The 19884-nt window shown below is 41.6% G+C and overlaps 2 protein-coding genes across 3 annotated transcripts in view; both read left to right on the top strand.

The window, feature by feature from the left end:
- LOC146634600 (protein NLRC3-like) overlaps positions 1-19884 on the top strand; it is a 720577-nt gene that overhangs the window by 137440 nt on the left and 563253 nt on the right. The gene's annotated exons all lie outside the window — the stretch shown is intronic.
- Positions 13656-16037, top strand: LOC146634621 (protein NLRC3-like). Its single transcript, XM_085378166.1, has 2 exons — positions 13656-15271; positions 15974-16037. The coding sequence occupies exons 1-2, from the start codon at positions 13656-13658 to the stop codon at positions 16035-16037; spliced, it is 1680 nt and encodes a 559-aa protein (XP_085234292.1).

The following is a 19884-nucleotide window of genomic DNA, read 5'->3' as shown; positions in this document are numbered from 1 at the left end:
ATTGCTCTCTTTTGTTTGCTTGTTTTCTCTTTTTTCTTTCTCAACAGGTGATCCAGGTGATTGATAGATGGATTTTTTGTCTGTTTGTTTTGTTGGCTTGGACAACTTCCTACCAGACCCGTGGAAGTGGAAGCTTCAGTGAAGAAAGATTCCTGCTCCCAGCCGTTCATTGGCTCGGCATTTTAAACCCCTAAAGGGTCACCTGGCCTGTAAATAAACAGGGCCAATAAAAAAAATCACAAGAATAATACAAAACTTTCAGCCAGTTTATCTTAATACATTAACTTATTCTTGTGTACACAGTAATTCATAAATAAATAATGTATATTATCAATAAAGATTGATCTAAACAGTTTAACTGCTATGTGCAGATAAAGGTTGCATAGCTTTAAAACATTTGCTATCCAGCAAATATCAGTCAAACTCAACACAAAAGGAAACACAACAATGGTTCAAATTGTTTGGACCGGTGATCCAAATCAACTGGCGTTGGTCAAACAGATGTGTGGTAGACTTACTTTGAAGGAGCTGCTACCGACAAACCAGCAAATAAACACCAAATATTTCATCTGTGACATTTGTGAGGTTTCCTCAAACACACTCCGTCAGTCTTGTTGCTGTTGAACAACAAACTATTTAAAAATGTCGCGGGTTTACCTGGTCATATTCTCATTCACGGGGCGCTCGCCAAAACAAAAGCAAACCATTAACACCACGCCGATGCTGTTCACAGGACAGCAAGAGTAACGATCAGGAGCATCTTGTCTTCATTATCGTTCCCCTCGTACGTGTTATTACTGCGATTTCAGCGTTTTCGCTTCACAACTAAAGTGTGCAGTTTACTTTGTGCGCACTCAAATGGAGTCAAGTCAATTAGCGCCACCTGTGGTCAAGTGCCATAGCCTACAGCCAGATGAACTTGTGACACACATCTGAGCCACGTTTGAATTCCTGTTTCATGCACAATACATTTGTAACTTTTTATTTTTTCTGTTTTTGTGTCTTGCAAATAAACCTTTAAACTGATTTGAAATGATGTTATGTATTTATTTTTGGCCCTTATCTACGGTGGCCCTGAGAGGCCAAACGGACTGCAACTTAAGAAAACACCAGCAATAAAAAAAAACGCTGCAAAAGCACAAAAAACACAACTGAAATAGGAAAAAAGAAAACAGAAGTGTTTCTGGGGAGACAATAGTAATCAGTAATAAACAGAGCCAGTGTGACTAAGTGGAGCTTGTGAGAGTGAGTGGATTGAAGAAAGTGAGGGACTCAGATGTGTCAGTTGGTTTGTCTTTGTTTGTGAGTGTGGAGGAGAGATTGGGTTGGTTTTAAAGCTAAGTTAAGAATATTCTGAATTTCAATTCAATTTTATTTATATAGCACCAAATCACAACAACAGTCGCCTCAAGGCGCTTTATATTGTACAGTTTAATTTCCAAAACTTGCATATGATCTTCAGTTTGCAGCTGGACTATCACATAGCAGCTGGAGCAGTCTCACATGGAGGCCAGTCCACTGCTGCCACCTGTGGCCAAGTGCCATAGCCTACTACTAGATGAACTTGTGACACACATCTGCAGTAGAGGCTGAGTGGCTGCTCTCACACCTGGAGCATCCAAATCGACCCACAAACACGCTGAAAGATGCAATGCCATCAATGTGGATTGTCCAGACTGAGAGACCTCTTCCCTCTGACCCCTCCCCAAACCCTCAAACCCTCCTACCCACCTCGACATACAAACTCTGTGTGGCTTCACGTGTTCTGTTGATGTTTACATGATCGAAATAACTTGAACACAAACACAAACAAACAAAGAGGAAGACCGCACCGGAAGGAAACAACTACAAGTCCCAGCATCCTCTGTGTTTAGGGAGCAGCAGTGAAAGTGAAAGTATTGCGCCTCCGTTCAGAGCAGCAGGAGGAGGAAGGTGGAGCTGAGGCAGGTGAGTGTTAACATGAATATGTTTCTTCTTATGACATAAAATAATTCCACGCTGTTCGTGTCTGTGGGTGAAATGTGAGGCCGGTCGGCTCCTCTGAGCGCTGGTTTCCTGTAAGTAGAGAGGAAGTGAGTTTAGCTGAGCCTCCCTTTAGTGTGAGAGAGCAGGAGGAGAGTGAGAGCTGTGCTGAGGCAGGGTGAGTGTTAACACCGCTCTGACATTACTGTGTCTCTGTGGCGGGAACAACAGGCTCCGTCAGTGGAGGCAAAAATAATCAGACTTTGGTTTTTCAAAGGAAACAACTTTATGTCGGAAGTTCCCGCACGCTCATTGGATAACGAGGTGTCAATCTCGAGCTATTAGCCAATGAGCGTGCGGATTCACAGAAAGCCCCGCCTTTATCACGGGACTTTAAAAACTACAATGGCGACAGAAACTCCGTGAGTGGAGTTCAGGGTGACGTTATGAAACTGTGACGTTTGAGCCACTTCCTGTTCTCAGTCCCAGCGTCCTGATCACCGAGGTTTCTGTTGCTCTGATATCTGATATTGATTATATTGGTAAACAGGCTGTAGCATAAACATCAAACACAGCTGAAGCAGTTTTTGGATGGTTGGCTTCAAATGATCCGTCGGTTTGAAAAGTAAAAACAATTAAAAAAAGGTGAAGCTGATGCAGGGTGAGTGTTAACACCAGGACTTTAGAGGGAAGAAGAGTCACAGCTCAGCATGTTGTTGACGGGTTGTTGTTCAGTCGGGGGAAGACATCTGAATCATTGCAGGGGGAATGGCTTTCACAACTTTAATGAATTTACTCTGAGTACATGATATGCCATAATTATCTATGAGTTTGTTATATGTTAACACATTTCCGTCATTGTCTAAAAGGTGTAAAACCGTCCAAATGCCATGATCCATCCAATCCTTATAAAAGATGGATTTTCTTTTATCGTATACATCTGTTGTTCCAAATCGAATTTGTATGTGGAGAAAAAATATGCTTGTGTATCATTTTCCAGTACTGGAGAACCTGTTTGTGAAAATTGGATAATTTAATTTGGAAATTTCAAAGTCGCACTTTATAAGAAATTCAATGCCACCCAGCTTCTCCAAAATTACTTTGGGGAAATAAAACCAAATACTGTTTGAATTATTTATGAAAGATTGCAACCATTTGAGTTTGATGGAACCATCATTGCTTCAAAATCAATCGCATTCAAACCTCCTTCTTCAAATGACTTCACTATATCATTCTTCCTAACATAATGTTGCTTGTTTCTCCAAATGTAATTGAAATTAATTTGATTTATATTATTGATTAGACTATTGGAAACATATAAACATTGTGATGGATAAATCAATCCAGAGATACCTTCTGTTTTAGTAAGCAAGACACGTCCAAAGATGGAGAGGTGTCTTTGTAGCCTGTAATCTTTTTGATTTCTGGGTAATTTGCTCAAAATGTAGATTTTCTCTATTATTTGTGTTCTTTGACATTATAATACCCAAATATTTAATGTCAGTTTTAACAGCTATGTTAAGAGAGCTACTAGGTCACAATCACGAATAGTTAATAATTTGCATTTTCTAATATTCAGGTACAAACCAGAAGCCTTTGAGAAAAGTGAAATTTCATTCATGTTCTATAAAAACTGACGATTCCTCGTCTAACATTAAAGCGTTTAGATGTTCCAAAAGGTAAAGAAACAGAACTATTGAGTCAGAGTATAATAAAGAAATTAAATCTATGAAGTTTTGTTTACCAAAACCAAAATAGGGTAGAGCTTTTAAAATAAAAGGATGTTCGACCGTATCAAATGCCTTATAAAAGTCTAAAAAAAGAATCACACCATCATCTTCAATTAAGTGATTAGAATCCAGTAGATCTACAACCAATCTAATATTATTGGTCGTAGATTATCGATTAGTCTTTTATCTTTACCAGGTTTGGGAATAAGGGAGATAAGACCCCGTTTCATTGTCGTTGCTAACATTTCATTACTAATGATTTCAGTAATAGTTTTGAAGAAAAATTCTTTTATTTCTTTCCAGAAGAATTTATAAAAGATTGCAGTCAAGCCATCCTGACCAGGAGCTTTGTCATTTTCAGTTTGTTTAAGGCTTGATCTCAGTCATCCAGTGATATATCAGAATCACAAATTTCTCTGAATGCAGAATCGATTTTTGGAGTATAAGGTTCAATCTGATCACAAAAAGTTAATGAATCAGCAATTAAATATTTTGAGGAGAATAAATTTGAGTAAAATTTATGTTTTTCTTCCGCTACAGTCTTATGATTTGTGCATTCCTCCCCATTTATGATTAATGTATTAATAGATTTCTTTTCTTGCCTCTGTTTCTCCAAATTGTAGAAATATGAAGCACTTTTTCAGCTTCTTCTATCCATTTTGCACGAGCTCTAATGTAAGCTCCATGAGCCTTTTTCTTGTATAGATCATCTAATTGAGTAAAGGCAACAGGGATTTCTTATCAGCCTCTGACATAAAATGTCTATTACAATAGTTATTTATATCGTAAAGTAATTTACTTTCAAATTCCTTCTGTTGTCTACTTTTCATTTTACTAAACGTAATTGAAAATTCTCTAACTTTAAATGAAAAAATTCCCATCTATGTATGTAATTGCCAATTGTTACGTTGTTGTAAATGTTATGGAGGAGCTCTTTAACTATCTTAACATACCCGTCATCAATTAATAGATCTGCATTTAATTTCCAGTAATCTTTTTTAAACTGCGTTTTATTTTCAGGGTTAAGTTTAAAAGTAATAATACTGTGATCTGTCAACGGGGCTGCTGAGATGGAAACATGTGAAACATCTATAGAGTAAAGTCGACCCAACCACAGTATGGAACGCCAGGAGTGCCATAATGAATTAATTAAATGCACCATTGAATAATAAATTAAATGTGACAATAATTAATTAAAATTTGAAATAATTAATTAAAATGGGAAATAAATAATTAAATAAACATTTTTTGACACATTTAATTAATTAATTAATTATTTCACGTTTTAATTAATTATTGCCACATTTAAATAATTATTTAATGGTGTATTTAATTAATTCATTTTGGCACAGTTGACTCCTTCAGGTCTCACCATAAATTTATTTTATGTGTCAACCTCACCCATCAAACCCAGGGGGCGGGGTTAATGCTGATCGAGTCAGAACCATTGCTTTGGCCTGGTGGCCATTGTTTTTAGAAGGCGTTACTGCACACCAACAACTGCCATGTGGAAACTAACAGAACTGAACTTTGAAAAACCCTGTTTGTGTTTGTGTGTGGGATGGACTCAAGCGCAGACAAGGCAGCTAGAATACAGTTCCGTTTTTTACTATACAACACCAGGTGCAAATATATACAAGTGAGATGGCAGGGGGAATCCAGGGCACAGGGAAATCCGGGAAAGGAGCTCTTCACACACGAGGGACTTCATAAAAAACACAGCACACCAAGGGTTCCAGGGAAACGGAATTCCTGTTTACAGACAACAAGTGATTAATCCAAAGGGTCAGCGATACGAAAAGGCAACAAGAGACTAGTACTCCGGAGCTTACTACCGAGGTTACTCAATAGTCCAGCGACGAGATGTTTCCAGCCTCTGCCTTAAGTAGTGGATGAGTTTAGGCGATGAGCCACAGATGTGTGATTAACTTCAGGTGCAAGGGCCAGGGGCGGGAGCCCGCAATGAGCTCCGCCCTGGCGAGACACAGCTAGCGTGAGAGAGGTAGATGTAAACAAGAAACATATGTAGCCAACCTGAGTCAGCCGGGCAGACACGGGGACCATGACAGTTTGTGTCTCACCAAATACCGTTTTAATATTTTTTAGCCGAGAATGTAGCGGTTTAATCTTCAGATGTCTGGTCGGTTTGTCAAGATACAGCTTTTTTGCAAAAGTGCTTCGATGATTTCGGAGATGTCTGCCCAGCCCAGTCTCACGGCAAAGCGTGGGACAGACCCGCTCGCCTCGCAAGCAATCGAGCTGCTATTACCACCGACAAAGCGCAGGCCGGTACACAGCTGTAATAACCCCCGCTGCACACTGACTTCATTTACAGAGGTTATATTTATCGTGTTTTTATTTCCTGATGTTCGTATGTGTCATACGTGTTCCAGTCGCCAATTCTGAATTATAACTAACATTAAAAACATGTTTAAGGAGGAGAGAGAGCAAAAAGATTCGATTAACATCTGATGTTTGGGTTTTTGTTCAATAATCAGCGTGACCTGATAAACACATAAAAGAAATAACGTTGGTGTTTCCGTCATGTAGTAACTGTTAGGTTTAACTGTACAAAGGTGGTTCGACACTATGAAACACACACAGACTTCATGATGTTCGCCTCGTTTTTTTATTGTGAATATTAATCATGAGGGTAAACGGCCCTGTACACCACGGAGCGAGGTCAGCATGTCCACCATATCTTCAGCTCTCTGAGTTAACCCATCAAACTAATCTAATGCTCATCTACGAATAATTCACGGCTCATATCAATATTATTTTACAGAAAATCATCCTTATTACTGCCAACTATTCCAGATACCATCAAATGTTAAAGGAAAATATCAGGATGAGTGTCTGTGAGCTGAGAAGGACGTGAAGCGAGCAGTTTATCCCAGAGCTGAAGCTGCTCTGTGTGCAGAGATGAGCTCAGATTCCTGCTGTGATTGATCAACAGTCACAGAAATGTAGACTTGTAGTTATTACTGCAGTATGGTCACAGCAGATACTGATAAACATGTATTATGAGGATGGATGATCAAGTTTCTCACTCTCTCCTTTAAATCTCAGTTTGTTTCTTCTTCACAGTTTATCTGTTAATTTATTAATGAATAACACTGAAAGAGTTTCTGTTATATTTCCCCTTGAACATCAGCTTATTAGGGCGGCATTAGGAAATAGCCCCCCTCCAAAGAATGAATAAATGAATGATGATAATAATAAAATGATTCAAAAGCAGAGCTCAGAGTGGTAGAATGGTCAAACATGGATCCACGGGTGGTTCAACTGCATTTGGTGACGTGACTAAAGCAAATCTTTCAAATAATCCCACCATCAACGGGATGTTGTCTCCTTTACTACGGTTACTTTACTTGGTCACCGTGTGAATTTCTTTGAAATGAACCAAATTCTTTTATTTGTCGGTTGTTGCATATTTAACCTCTACAGTCAGGAAAGGAGGAGATGAGGCCTCAACAATGTTGGGTTGTAGCTGTGCTTCAGGTTAGAGTGAGTGTCCATGGAATAAATGTAAGTCAGTGAACTGGAAACATGACTGTGTTCAAACTTTGTTTTCCTTTTTATAATGAGTCTAATCAAAGGTGGACAGAAGTATCTCCACTGTGACTTTTCTGTGTCACCATCAGAGCTTCTGCACAGTGTTTCTGGGGCAGATAACATTGCAGCATTATGGAGACATTATGGAGACAAAAAGAAAAGCGTCTGGACTTCTTTAAGTTAAACTTAAAGAAGTCCAGACGCTTTTCTTGGACTGTTCAGTGTTGAGTCTCATTCACACACTCCCTCAGACTCTTCACACACTGATTTGCTGACATAAACACACTCCTGTGTGCTTTCTTGGCTTCACACACACACTGAGGACCATCTACAGACTGTGAGCTCCGTCTTCTTTGTCTTTGGAGCCGAACTCTGACAAAGTTAGGAACAAAACTTTCTCCAGCGTGTGAACTTTCCTCCTAGACTCAGTCTGAGCAGTCAGACCACATATTTCTAAAGCAGCACATGAAGGTGTGGCTCACACACACACAGGTGAAGGAAACAGCTGCAGTATTAAAAGCTGCTTCACTGTCTACAAATATATGAACTGAATGTTTCTTTCAGGCTGTAAAAACCTTATTTATCCTCCATTACAGTCCTGCATTCAGAGCATTACTTCTGTTATATTAGTACATGTATTTTATTCTGATGAACACATGAAACTCTGAGCTGGATTGAATCCATTGAATCAGAGTCCAGGACTCAGACTAAACACACTGAATGTGTCCTGAGCTCGGCCGCTGTTCCACAGTAACTGCTGTCAGAGTCACTGTTACTGAGTTAGCTTAGCTAGCAGAGCAGCTAGCAGTTACAGTATGAACTCTGTAAGCAGTCAGCTCGGTCCTGGACATGGTTACTGACATAAAGCTGCTCTCTGCAGCCATGTTTGACCTGCTGCTTTGTAGGACTACAGTAATGGAGGATTTGGAGGCTGAACTCGGCTCTGTGACACTTTTTGTAGTGAACTGATGAAAGCTGCGTCTCAGATGGATGTTAGTCCAACACATCAGACACGACCTCTGCAGCTCTCAGTTGATGTGCACATGAATGATTTGTGTTTCCTCTGCAGGTAGAAAGTGTGTGTGAGCTGATGTGAATTGAGCAGCATGGATCAGTGTGAGGACAGAGAGGAGGGAGTCCCTCCCTCTAAAAGCACTCTGTGTGGGGAACATGAGAGCCAGACCAAAGCTCAGAGGTGAGATGACCATCTCTAACTGTCCATGACTCTTCTCCATGTCACAGCTCAGCACTCACATCACTGCTCCATCATTATTCACACTCATACCTCTGTGTGTGTTGTTTTAAAGCCCAGAGCTGTGGGGCGTACCAGGCTCAGCTGGACATAACCCTGAAACTAATCCAGAGCCTGGACCTGAACCCAGCTGTGTTTCCTTAAAGAGCAACAGGTCGAAGGGTGTTGCTGTAAACTTTAACAAAAGACTGTTATGTGACAAAGAGTAAGTACATTATTTTTATGAGATTGTTCATCATGTCTTTAATTTAATATTTCCAGTTTTTCCTTCCTGTCTCATGAAGCTGTGACATTTATTGTTTTTCTTTTAGGATCAATAAGAGGCCAGAATCTCCTGGACCTGAACCCAGCTGTGTTTCCTTAAAGAGCAACGTGTCGAAGGATTTTTATATAAACTTTAAAGGCTGTTCTTCTGCTGCTGAGAGGTAATGTGTGTCTAGATGTTGTTCCTGACTCTGTATTTCTGAATAAATCCTCATGTTTAATATCAGCTCAGCTCTTTTTCACACACATTTCTATGTTGGTATGTGAAGCGGTGTGTGTTGGAGTGTTTCCACAAACACAGCAGTCAGAGTGGAAAGAGTGGATGTTGTAGGAGGTGTTTGTGTAGTGAAGAGGCTGAGTGTCTGTAGGACTCCAGCTGCTCCAGCAGGTGTCTCCTTTGTGCTTTGCTTCAAACACAGTGTAGGGAGGAGCTTCCACTCAGGTGTTTCAGGTGTTGCTGGATGGAGGAGGACAAATAGTTTTTCCCTTCAGTGACACTTCAGCAGCTCAATGTTCTGGGAGATGTTTGTCTTTATGAAGGTTTATGGATTCTTGTTCTTACTTTGGTGAAACTGAGCAATACATTTTCCATCTAACATTTAAAGTAAATTTCCAGGTGAATAAAAGATCTGCAGCTGCAGCCTCTGTGATGTTTCACAGTCTGAAAGTAACAAATTCAACCAGAGTTCAAACAAAGGCTTAATATACGTGTGTGTTTGATATAATGCCAACAAGTACAAATAGGTGTTCTTACAGGTCTTAATCACAGAGCTCTGATAAGTCTGGTGACTTTCACACTCAGCAATTTTGCTGCCTTTTATTTTATATTGGCCTTTTTAAAGCCCTTCAAAGTCTCCCACATTCATACAGAGCTTTTAACACCAAACTCCTTTACAGTCCTTCTCCTCTCACACACGATCACACGACTGATTTGTCTGCAGCAGCTGTGTTACTGCTAGTATTTTATTATGTGTGTAATCTCCTCATATTGTTCCTGTGGTTTAGTTTGACTTCCTTCTGCAAACTCAGCTGCTCTGTTGCTGATACACGTCTCCATGAATATGATTGATCAGATGCTGCCAACACCATGTGTTTCATGTGAGCGCTCAGCTGAAACCCTGGGTTGACTTATCGAGTTAATAACAAGCTTCACGTGACTGTGAATGCTAAAGTGAATCCAGATAAAGGAACGAGACCCTGCTAATGTTGGACTCACTTCTTAGTGTAGATCCCAGGAGGAAGTTCAACATAGCCATTCTTTGTGCTAGCTCGACCAAACCTGAGACCACAGTGCAGGATAATGATCATCATCTGTCTCTGTCAAGGACATTTAAAATCCACAAATAACAAACATAATTATATTTGATCATTAAAAATATGTTTTCACTTAAAAAAGCATGAGCACACTGGTGGATTACAGAAACATGAAAACTGGTTAACAGTAAAGTTAATTTAGGTGTAAACAAAGTGTCAAACATACTGAAGTAGAAGGACTGATGTTTGTGTTAAAATACCCTCTTAAAGCTGAAATACTGATTCAACTTTCTCCAAAAGTTGATTCTGTTCATCTGGACGTAGCGTTTTGTGGGAGAAACATTTCGTCTCTCATCCAGGTGACTCCTTCAGTCTCAGCTGACTGCAGGATTCAATCTTATAAACAGGACATTTGCATGATGACTGAAACCTGCCCACTGAAGGAACAATGGGCTGTGAGGTCAGTTCCTTAATCTTAATTATGCAATTCTCATGACCATTGATCAACAACCACTGATCAATGGCCATGAGTCCCATTCACAGAGAGTTGGGGAATGGCTGCAATCACAGCATGTAAGATGGTGACAGATGTACCCTTAGGCCCCCTCCTCAATTCAGAGATGGTCTTTCCCTTTTCACGTAAATGGCCTCCTTGACTCCGCCTTCAAACCAGCGTTCCTCCCTGTCTGGGATGTTACATCCTCATCATTGAAAGAGTGTCCACTGGCCTGTAGGTGTAAATAGACTGCAGAGTCCTGGCCTGACGAGGTGGCTCTTCTGTGTTGTAGCCAGAGGTTGTTTGGTTTCCCCGATGTATAAATCCTGGCAATCCTCCTGCACTTAACAGCGTACACTATGTTACTCTGTTTGTGTCGGGGGACCCGATCCTTGGGGTGGACCAGTTTTTGGCGCAGCGTGTTTTGGGGTTTAAAAGCCACAGAGACCCAGTGTTTAGAAAAAATGCGACTCAGCTGCTCCGACACTCCTGACACATATGGGATAGCTACAGGTTTTCTCTTAGGCAGCGGTTGTCCTTCTCTCCTGGATCGACTGGAACTTTCTTTAGGAGCCTTTCCAGCTTTGACAAAAGTCCAGCTGGGACACATTTACGCTACGTCCAGATGAAGAGAATCAACTTTTGGAGATTTACTTTCCTGGATGATTGAGAATGCATCAAGACGTTCCTCCTAAAGTGTTATTCAGAAAAATGACAAAAACAGTTTTAAAAATAAGGATTAAAATATTAAAAACTATGTTTTTGAGTTTCCTGATGTAGCACAAAAATATATGAACATAACTGTATATAGGACAGATATTTCACGGTTCTTTTAGGCAGCACCAAAAAACAAAAAGACTATTTTTAAGCTGTCTGAGGTAGTGAGTCAACATGTCACACTGGGTCAAAGGTCAGGGAGTAAAAGTGTGTTTTAAAGGAGGTTTAAAAGCAGCGAGTGAAGGAGCCTGTCGAGGTAAATCGTTCCATAACTGATCAAATTCAGTTGGTGGACCTCTGTGTGAAATCAAGCATCTGGTTCACAGAGAGGATAACCCTCACATGGGCTGTACAACATTATATAGGGAGACATTGTATTTTTATTTTATTTTTTATTCCTATTTATTCTATTTATCCCCTTTGTATATTTTATTTATATCTGTCTCTGTATTTATGTGTGTGTGTGTGTGTGTGTGTGTGTGTGTGTGTGTGTGTGTGTGTGTATATATATATATATATATATATATATATATATATATAAAACAATTCTGTAACTGTAACTTCGGTCGTTGCTGTGCTTTTTGGAAGTCGAATTTCCCAGAGGAACCCACCCGAGGGATTAATAAAGTTCTATCTTATCTTATCTCTTATCTTATCTTAAAAACAGAGATTATCGTAGCCATCGCTCTCTCGCATGGACGTGGCAGTCTTGCTGTCTGCTGCGAATCCTCCCCGTACCTCCGTGACCTCGTCTGGTATCTGCTCCCTCCTCTGTAAGAGACAGTAAAGGAAAACACGTCTCTGCCTAGTCTTGGAAATCTAATCTTATCATCCATTGTTCTTCTAGGGCCTCTTCTTCTTGTGGCCTCAGCTAACTGCTAATATTTAAATGGCTAACATTAACATGTGTGCCAGCCAGGTTAACATTTATGATGAACTATGATTAATTAACTGATGTTGAAACTGGAGCTTTACTGACCTCTGAAATTCCTCCTAAAGTGTTATTCAGTGTTGTGACAGTCAGCTGCTTCAGCTGCTGCTGGGATGGGCTGTGGCAAAGAGAACAGAGAAAATCCAAATCAGAGTTTTTCTCTGAATTAAAAGCAAGGAAACAACAATATATTCTACATGGTGAAACTGATGGTTTCTGGTGTTTGGGTCTGTTTTTCTGTATTTATGCAGATAAAGTGTAAACTCAGATGAATTATACCATCAAATGTTAAAGGAAAATATCAGGATGAGTGTCTGTGAGCTGAGAAGGACGTGAAGCGAGCAGTTTATCCCAGAGCTGAAGCTGCTCTGTGTGCAGAGATGAGCTCAGATTCCTGCTGTGATTGATCAACAGTCACAGAAATGTAGACTTGTAGTTATTACTGCAGTATGGTCACAGCAGATACTGATAAACATGTATTATGAGGATGGATGATCAAGTTTCTCACTCTCTCCTTTAAATCTCAGTTTTTTCTTCTTCACAGTTTATCTGTTAATTTATTAATGAATAACACTGAAAGAGTTTCTGTTATATTTCCCCTTGAACATCAGCTTATTAGGGCGGCATTAGGAAATAGCCCCCCTCCAAAGAATGAATAAATGAATGATGATAATAATAAAATGATTCAAAAGCAGAGCTCAGAGTGGTAGAATGGTCAAACATGGATCCACGGGTGGTTCAACTGCATTTGGTGACGTGACTAAAGCAAATCTTTCAAATAATCCCACCATCAACGGGATGTTGTCTCCTTTACTACGGTTACTTTACTTGGTCACCGTGTGAATTTCTTTGAAATGAACCAAATTCTTTTATTTGTTGGTTGTTGCATATTTAACCTCTACAGTCAGGAAAGGAGGAGATGAGGCCTCAACAATGTTGGGTTGTAGCTGTGCTTCAGGTTAGAGTGAGTGTCCATGGAATAAATGTAAGTCAGTGAACTGGAAACATGACTGTGTTCAAACTTTGTTTTCCTTTTTATAATGAGTCTAATCAAAGGTGGACAGAAGTATCTCCACTTTGACTTTTCTGTGTCACCATCAGAGCTTCTGCACAGTGTGGAGAAAGATCCAGGACCACAGCTGGACTGCAGACAGCCAGTCAGAGCAGCTGTGTACAAAGTAAGACTGAACATCTGTCTGCTGATGGACTCATTTCTGAAAACTGGACTTCTTGTGTTGTTCAGACATTGAAGAGTTTTCTTTCTCTTTAGTCTCATTGTTTTTCTTTCTTTCAGCAGATGTTGGTCTGCAGGAGGTTTTAGATGAACATAAGATCAGTCTGAGGAGGAGATGTGAACGTGTGACTGAAGGAAGTGATGAAACAGGAAGTAGAACCCTCCTCAACACCATCTACACTGAGCTCTACATCACAGAGGGACAGAGTGAAGAGGTTCATACCCAACATGAGGTGAGGCAGCTGGAGACAGCTTCCAAGATGGACGCCCTCCATGACGCTCCAATCAGGTGCCAGGACATCTTTAAAGCCTTACCTGACCAACAGAGACCCGTCAGAGTGGTTCTGACCAATGGCGTGGCTGGTGTTGGAAAAACCTTCTCAGTGCAGAAGTTCACTCTGGACTGGGCAGAGGGCTTGGAGAACCAACATGTCAGTGTGGTGGTTCTGCTTTCATTCAGGGAGCTGAACCTGATCAGAGATGAGCAGTACAGTCTTCTGGAGCTGCTCCATGTTTTCCATCCAACATTACAGAAGGTCACAGCAGAGAAGCTGGCTGTCTCTCAGCTTTTGTTCATCTTTGACGGCCTGGATGAAAGCAGACTTTCATTGGATTTCACCAACAGGAAGCTGCTGTCTGATGTCACACAAAAGTCATCAGTCAGCCAGCTGCTGACAAACCTCATCCAGGGGAATCTGCTTCCCTCGGCTCTCGTCTGGATAACTTCCCGACCCGCAGCGGCCAATCAGATCCCTCCTACATGTGTTGACAGGCTAACAGAAGTACGAGGCTTCACTGACGCCCAGAAGGAGGAGTACTTCAGGAGGAGATTCAGTGATGAAGAGCTGTCCAGCAGAATCATCTCCCACATGAAGACATCCAGGAGCCTCAACATCATGTGTAGTATCCCAGTCTTCTGCTGGATCACTGCTACAGTTCTGGAGCACATGTTGACTACAGAGCAGAGAGGAGAGCTGCCCAAGACCCTGACTGACATGTACTCACACTTCCTGCTGGTTCAGACAAAGAGGAAGAAGAACAAGTACCATGAGGGACGTGAGACGAGTCCACAGGAGCTGACGGAGGCTGACAGGGAAGTTCTTCTGAAGCTGGGGAGGCTGGCGTTTGAACATCTGGAGAAAGGAAACATCATGTTCTACCAAGAAGACCTGGAGCAGTGTGGTCTGGATGTGACAGAGGCCTTGGTGTACTCAGGAGTTTGTACAGAGATCTTCAAAAGAGAGTGTGTGATCTTCCAGAAACCAGTCTACTGCTTTGTTCATCTGAGCATTCAGGAGTTTCTGGCTGCTGTCTACATGTTCCACTGTCACACCAGCAGGAAGACAAAGGTGCTGAAGATGTTTCTAAAATCAGAATCTTTCACCAAGATGATTTTCAATCTTTTTGATGACAAAGATCTCCAATCACTTGATGTATTTCTGAGGAGAGTCATGGAGAAATCCCTCCAGAGTAAAAACGGCCACCTGGACCTGTTTGTTCGCTTCCTTCATGGCCTCTGTCTGGAGTCCAACCAGAGACTCTTAGTAGGTCTGCTGGGTCAGACAGAGATCAGTCCAGGAACCATCCAGAGAGTCATCAACAACCTGAAGAAGATGAACAGTGATGAAATCTCTCCTGACAGAAGCATCAACATCTTCCACTGTCTGATGGAGATGAACGACCTCTCATTATTTCAGGAGATCCAAGAGTTCCTGAAGTCAGAGAAGAAACTCTCTGAGTTCCAGTGCTCAGCTCTGGCCTTCATGCTGCAGATGTCAGAGGAGGTTCTGGATGAGTTGGACCTGCAGAAGTACAAAACATCAAAGCGGGGACGACAGAGACTGATTCCAGCTGTGAGGAACTGCAGAAAGGCTAGGTGAGTCCAGATGTGATCATTAACATCATTGATCAGTGTAGGTTAGTAGTTTAATGTTGAAAATAAAATCAGATTGTAAGCACAAAGTGTTTGTGTCCGTACGCTGCAACCTTCCACACCATTCCTTTATTGTACAGACTCAGCAGCAGCTCCATGGATCCCAAATCCAAGAGTGGAGAACAGATTTGAAGTGTGTCACATCCATGCAGTCACAGCTGTTTCCACCATGTTTCCACTGATATTAATCCTGTTCAATGACACGTTTCATATCAGTGAATATGTTCTTTAGGACGTCCACTGACATGTTTAAGTGTCCTGCTGGAAATCACTCAAATCATCCATGAAATCCATGAAAAATCCTTTTAGTGTTTCTAACTTCACCCTCTGTCCTCTCTCTCTCTCCATCCTCCTCACTGCTTCTTTCACTGATAATCACACAAACATCGTATTCAGCTACAAAATAACACAATAATATCATCTGATGATCATTATTATAAGAGCAGGATCCATATTTGATATCAGAGTAACACACTGCTTGGTTATGTGCAGTCATCATCAGTGACTGTGGGTCAAACAGAAGCTCTCTGATTGGTTGCTGACCTTGGTCACCTGTCCACTCTCACCTGTTTGTGTTTGCTCTCTCTTTGCTGTCTCCATCCTCTCTCTCCTTTCTCTCCCTCTCTGTCTTTGTACGTCACTCAGGTCCAATGGAAACAGTGACATTTACAAACCAATCAAAGACAAACTGATCCATGTCAGGTTATAACAATATTCAAAGTGAATACAGGCTGCTGCTGGACACAGACAGGTAACATCATTTTGACTTGCTGTCACCTGGATCTGGACTCATAAACACTGAAGCCCTGAACAGGAATACAAATCATTTTCTGCCAACTAGCGACACACCAGCAGATAATGGCTCAGAAAGCTCAAATGAGCCAATCATTTCTGTGTTTAGTTCCCCTGAAATCAGATCTGATATCAGCAGCTCTGAGTTCATTCATCATTATTGTCCAGTGATGAGATTTCTGCTCCGTTTGGTAACAGTCAGCAGGTTTTTCCTGCGTGTGGACGTGAACAGTCGTACCTGACAGCAGGTAGCAAACAGAGATCATCTTTCCAGCTGGAACTCTTCACTGAGCTGAACTCATTCAAAATGTTCTGGAGTCAAAACAGGAAACAGTCCAAATGTGTGTCTTCACTCTGACTCTGGATCAGATCTCAGTGACAGACTGTGGACATTATGGAAGCCTAAATGTGACACCATCTTCCTCCTTCATCTGCAGATTAAAGCCAAACAAAGATTCTCATTAAAAGTCTGCAGGTCTGAGAGAGACTCAATCGTTGTGTCATGTCAAACACAGTAAGAGGAGCTGAAGCACAGATGTGAAGAGCAGATTCATCAGATTATGACCTCACTCTGTTTTGTCTTCATATACATTCAGTCTGTGTTTATAATGCAGATTTTCTGCTTTTATAATAACACATTTTATATTTTCTATCATCACAGACTGACTCGGTGTGGACTCTCAGAGTCTCACTGTGAAGTTGTGGCCTCAGCTCTGAAGTCCAACCCCTCCCATCTGACACAGCTGGACATGAGTTGGAATGATGGCCTCCAGGATTCAGCAGTGAAGCTTCTGTGTGCTGGACTGGAGAGTCCAAACTGTCGACTGGAGACTCTGAGGTGAGTTCACTGACTGCGGCTGTTGTTGTTTTTCTATATTTCAGGTCTTTGATTGATGTTTGAAACTTTCTTTAGTTCCTAAATGTTCAGGATGTGTCTGAAGACAAATGTGAAGAAGTTTGAGTGCTTTCAGAAATGTTGTCTTTCCAAACGACTGAACAACAGTTTTTCCTTTTGGCTCCAAACAGAAGTGACAGACTTGAGCAGGGTTCATTTAAAGGCTGACAGAAGTGGAGTGGTGACGGGGAGATGTTTGACAGGACAGTGTTTCAGCCTCCACAGGTTCATGTTGTGCTCCATCAGTCAGTGAAGATGAAGTCAGTGCTGATGAGGCTGTAGAGTGTGTGAGGGATGTGAATGAGGATGATGAAGATCTGATGATAGCAGATAAAAACAGGCTGCAGAGACTTTGAGCCATACAGGGCACACAGTGTGTGTACAGAACAGCTGAAATCATTATGGAGGCCTCACTGGAATATGGAAGCATCACAGTAAAGCTTCAGTGAAGCATTAAAGTCTCTGATATGAGATGAGAAATGAAGCAGCCAGAGCTTTTTCATGAGTGGAAACCCACTGTGACTGTGAGCTGCTGCTACAGCCTCCAGATTAGCCAGCAGCTCATCCTGCTCAACATGGACCTGTGGTCAGAGTGTGTGCTGGATAATCCGGCCCAGGATGAGGCCAAACTGACATGGGATGAAATGTCTGTCACATAATTGAGCTTAGTGTAGTTTCATTTCTGCACAATTTAAAAACAACCAAAACTTTGTTCTGTCTTTTCTGTGTTATACTGTAGACTTTCTTTGATACTGTGTCCAAAAGGAGCAGCTTTTACTTTGAAGGGGAGGCGTCTCTGTTTCCTCTTCAGGTTGGATGATGGAAGCAAATTAGTAGCTGTGTCCCAAAACGTCGGCTGCATCCTCCAGAGGCTGCATTTGAAGGCCGATTACATCACAGTCAGGCGATGAAGGCTGTCCGTATTTGTCGACTCCTTCAAATGTGCCTGACAAATGCGTCCTTCATTTCCCCGAATTTGAAGGATTCGTCGGGTGTGTCCTTCGTGGCCCACCATATCCCAGAATTCATAGCGCGGCCCAGCCAAATTTCAGCTGCCAACAATGGCGGCAGCTACTAAGTTTTCAAATTACTCTTATTAATCTTTCTGGGTCACAAAATAAACTTTTAACATATTTTCAGGCGAGAAAGTAGCTGTGTAAACTTCAAATATCTGCTTGGTTTATCAAGACATCGCATATTTGCAAAAGTGTGCAGACGTTTTCGGAGACGTCTGTTCCCCACCCGCTCGCTAGCAAGCCGGGGGGTTCAATGGTCACTCCAGCCGGCGAGAGCAGCGGACGCCCGGCTTCATCGTTTTCAGACCCCGCTCTTTGGCTACTCAGGTTAAACATGATATATAAGTCACTCGGATAACTTAAAAATGTAATTGTTTGCCTTTTTTCTGTGTTTTATTTGTTCCGGAGTAAATCGGTTTGGCTGAGATCAAAGTTCCTCCGGGATTTTCACACAGCTGAATAAACGTTAAACAGGAAACTGATTAAACAGAAGTGTGAGACGGTCGAGAATTTACGCCAGTGTCCTGTTATATTTTAGATAGCAAGGAGCAGACGGCCGAGTTTATTAAACTCCACCAACACAGCGGTGACGCAAATCTGAAGGCTAGACCGTCCCATTTCACAGCCTCGCACTTCCAGCCTTTTCGATCTTTGAAGGACCCGGCCCACGTAGACCGCGAATACCGGGTCCTCCGAAGGATGCAGCCGACGTTTTGGGACACAGCTAGTGTGTGATGTTCTTTCAGTGTTGCACTTTGTAGACGCTCCCTGAGCACTGGTCTCACAGCCAGCTGCACATAGAGACCAGTGTTGTTAGTCCAGGTCAGAAGATGACTTGTTGGAATGAAAATGAGCTTGTAGTTTGTCTGCTTTAATAATGTGACTGGAAAAAGGTGTTGGACTTCAAATATGTCCATTTCTTTCACACTTCACCTTTAAAAGTGAAGCCTTGTGGTTCCTGGAAGGAAAAACACGACTTTTTCAAGTCTTTGTCCTGTTTTTATGAGAAATGTACGACTTTAATGTGAAACATTCAGAGTTTTTTCTCTTGTTGTGTTTGTTTGAAGCTGCTTCCTGTTGGCTTCAGCTGTTTGGAGTTTCCATTTTCTAAACTTCTACATTCTGAACCTTCTTCAGCTCTGAACAGATGATGAAACACTGAATGATTTCAAGCTCACACTTTGTCTAATAAACTTACATCTTTCATTCTTTATACAGATTGATGGACTGTGGTTTGTCAGAGATCAGCTGTGATTATCTGGCAGCAGCACTGAAGTCCAACCCCTCCCATCTGAGACAGCTGGACCTGAGCCTGAACAACAAGCTGCAGGATTCAGGAGTGAAGCATCTGTGTGGTTTCCTGGAGAGTCCAGGATGTGGACTTGAAACTCTGAGGTCAGTCAGCATGTTTTAGTTGTGCTGAGATGAATATGATGTGAAAGTTGTGCTGACACTAAACTGCAGACATCAGGCTGATATTATACTGATCCACACTGAGGATCTTCATGGTAAAGTCTGTTTTCTTCTTCTCTGGTTTCGTCCATTGACTGCAGCAGAACAATGTTCACATTTCAAACAGTGATACTCAACGTATGGCCCGCGGCCCACACGCGGCCTGCCCACCTTCCCTGATTCAGAGAGAGGGGACCCTGATTAACTGTGTAGTGTTCTTCCTCACAGTTCTAAGTATCAGACATAACAATGAATAATCCACAGCTGACTGTCTTTAGCAGGTCAAAGGTCACGGCACACAGCAGACAGTGGGAAATATTATAACTCTGATCATTTATCAGCACATATCCATATGTATAAAAACAAAGCTGACACTGTGAGACTTGATCAGAGGTGTGATC

Source organism: Diplotaxodon limnothrissa, linkage group LG3, assembly GCF_057381915.1.
Source record: "Diplotaxodon limnothrissa isolate DT_005_m linkage group LG3, D_limnothrissa_male_GT1.1, whole genome shotgun sequence".
In the NCBI taxonomy this organism is placed as follows: domain Eukaryota; kingdom Metazoa; phylum Chordata; class Actinopteri; order Cichliformes; family Cichlidae; genus Diplotaxodon; species Diplotaxodon limnothrissa.
The sequence above is the reverse complement of the archived record's forward strand: the minus strand, read 5'-3'. Positions and strand labels throughout refer to the sequence as shown.

What these genes read in the sequence shown, in the direction of transcription:
- LOC146634621 (XM_085378166.1), top strand. Translation starts at nt 13,656, where the DNA reads ATGGACGCCCTCCATGACGCTCCAATCAGGTGCCAGGACATCTTTAAA. An exon ending in AGGAACTGCAGAAAGGCTAG is followed by an intron (nt 15,272 to 15,973) that starts GTGAGTCCAGAT and finishes TACGTCACTCAG; the next exon opens with GTCCAATGGAAACAGTGACA.